The sequence below is a fragment of the Colobus angolensis genome, unplaced genomic scaffold (assembly GCF_000951035.1).
Source record: "Colobus angolensis palliatus isolate OR3802 unplaced genomic scaffold, Cang.pa_1.0 Scaffold65, whole genome shotgun sequence".
NCBI classification, from domain to species: Eukaryota; Metazoa; Chordata; class Mammalia; order Primates; family Cercopithecidae; genus Colobus; species Colobus angolensis.
This window is the reverse complement of record NW_012120154.1, coordinates 3702308-3703709: the sequence shown is the minus strand read 5'-3', so window position 1 is coordinate 3703709 and position 1402 is coordinate 3702308. Positions and strand designations below refer to the sequence as shown.

Sequence of the window (1402 nt, the reverse complement as noted above, 5' to 3'; positions counted from 1 at the left end):
AAAAAAAAAAAAAAAAAAGACAAGAAAAGCTGTCCTGCTGCTGTGGTTGGCACTGAGTAAATGTTACCTGAATGTCTTAAAGGCCTGGGCCCTGCACTCTCCAGTGGTCTCTTGGTTAGAAACATCCCTTCACGCTCAGTCAATCATATTATCTCCCCCAGGTTTACCCTGTCCCAGTCTAGCAGTGCCAGTTCCACAGGCTAACGGAGGGTGAAGGGCAGGGCACTGCAGTGCCAAGTCTTCCTTATATCCAGGACAACTGAGCATCCCAAGGCTGTGCAGACAGCAGCATCTCCCCTAAGGCCTGTGCAGAGACACTACTTGCCCAGCCCCACTCCCTCCTCCCTCCCTAGGACTCACCAATCTGGTCATTGCCATTGCAGGAGGCAAAGTGTAGAGCTGTGCGGCCCTTGTCATCAGCTGCACAGGGATCCGCGCCATCTTCCAGCAGCTGCTGCACTGACACCACCAAGACAGAGGGAGGAAGGGGGAGAAAGCGGCAATGTTAGCTAAGCTGCAGACTCGAGGGATGGAGAGGGAGGCTCAGGGGTACCTCTAGACAAGACATCGACGATGCATAGGAAAGCAGCCGTTCCTGGATGCTGGTCCCATGGGAACAAGCGACTTGTTCATCTGAGGGCGTAACTGAGGGCCATGGATTCTGGGTACTCAAACTACATGCGTAGTGATACGTAGGAGGTTCTAGGCCCTCAGGGTCAGAAATTTTAGGGTCACAAGGATCCCTAGCATAGAGAGTGGCCCCCCTCCCTTGACCTCAGCTTGGATACACATCCATTCTGGCTACACACAGCTGCCCAAGCTATTGGCCTGTGCTTTGTTCCCAGTAGGCAGCAATCCTCCAAGGATGCTGAAGGAAGACTGTACTGATACAGGCAGTATTCACGGGTGAATCTCATGGAGATAACTCTGAGTAAAAGTATCTACAGGCTGGGTGCAATGGCTCATGCCTGTAATCCCAGCACTTTGGGAGGCCGACGCAGGTGGATCACCTGAGGTCAGGAGTTCAAGACCAGCCTGGCCAACATGGTAAAACCCTGTCCCTACTGAAAAAATCCAAAAATTGGCTGGACATAATGGCAGGCGCCTGTAATCCCAGCTACTTGGGTAGCTGAGGCAGGAGAATCGCTTGAACCTAGGATGGGGAGGTTGCAGTAAGCCGAGAATGTGCCACTGCACTGTAGCCTAGGTGACAGAGTAAGACCCTGTCTCAAAAAAAAAAAAAAAAAAGAGGCCGGGCGCGGTGGCTCAAGCCTGTAATCCCAGCACTTTGGGAAGCCGAGATGGGCGGATCACGAGGTCAGGAAATCGAGACCATCCTGGCTAACACGGTGAAACCCCGTCTCTACTAAAAAAATACAAAAAACTAGCCGGGCGAGGTGGC

At 52.4% G+C, this 1402-nt stretch overlaps 1 protein-coding gene across 1 annotated transcript in view; it reads right to left on the bottom strand.

The window, feature by feature from the left end:
• Positions 1-1402, bottom strand: part of ANKRD54 (ankyrin repeat domain 54) — a 20330-nt gene that overhangs the window by 7009 nt on the left and 11919 nt on the right. Inside the window, exon 2 of the mRNA XM_011964333.1 lies at positions 361-459. Within this exon, the coding sequence (XP_011819723.1) occupies positions 361-459 (99 nt within the window). The remainder of the gene's footprint in view (positions 1-360; positions 460-1402) is intronic.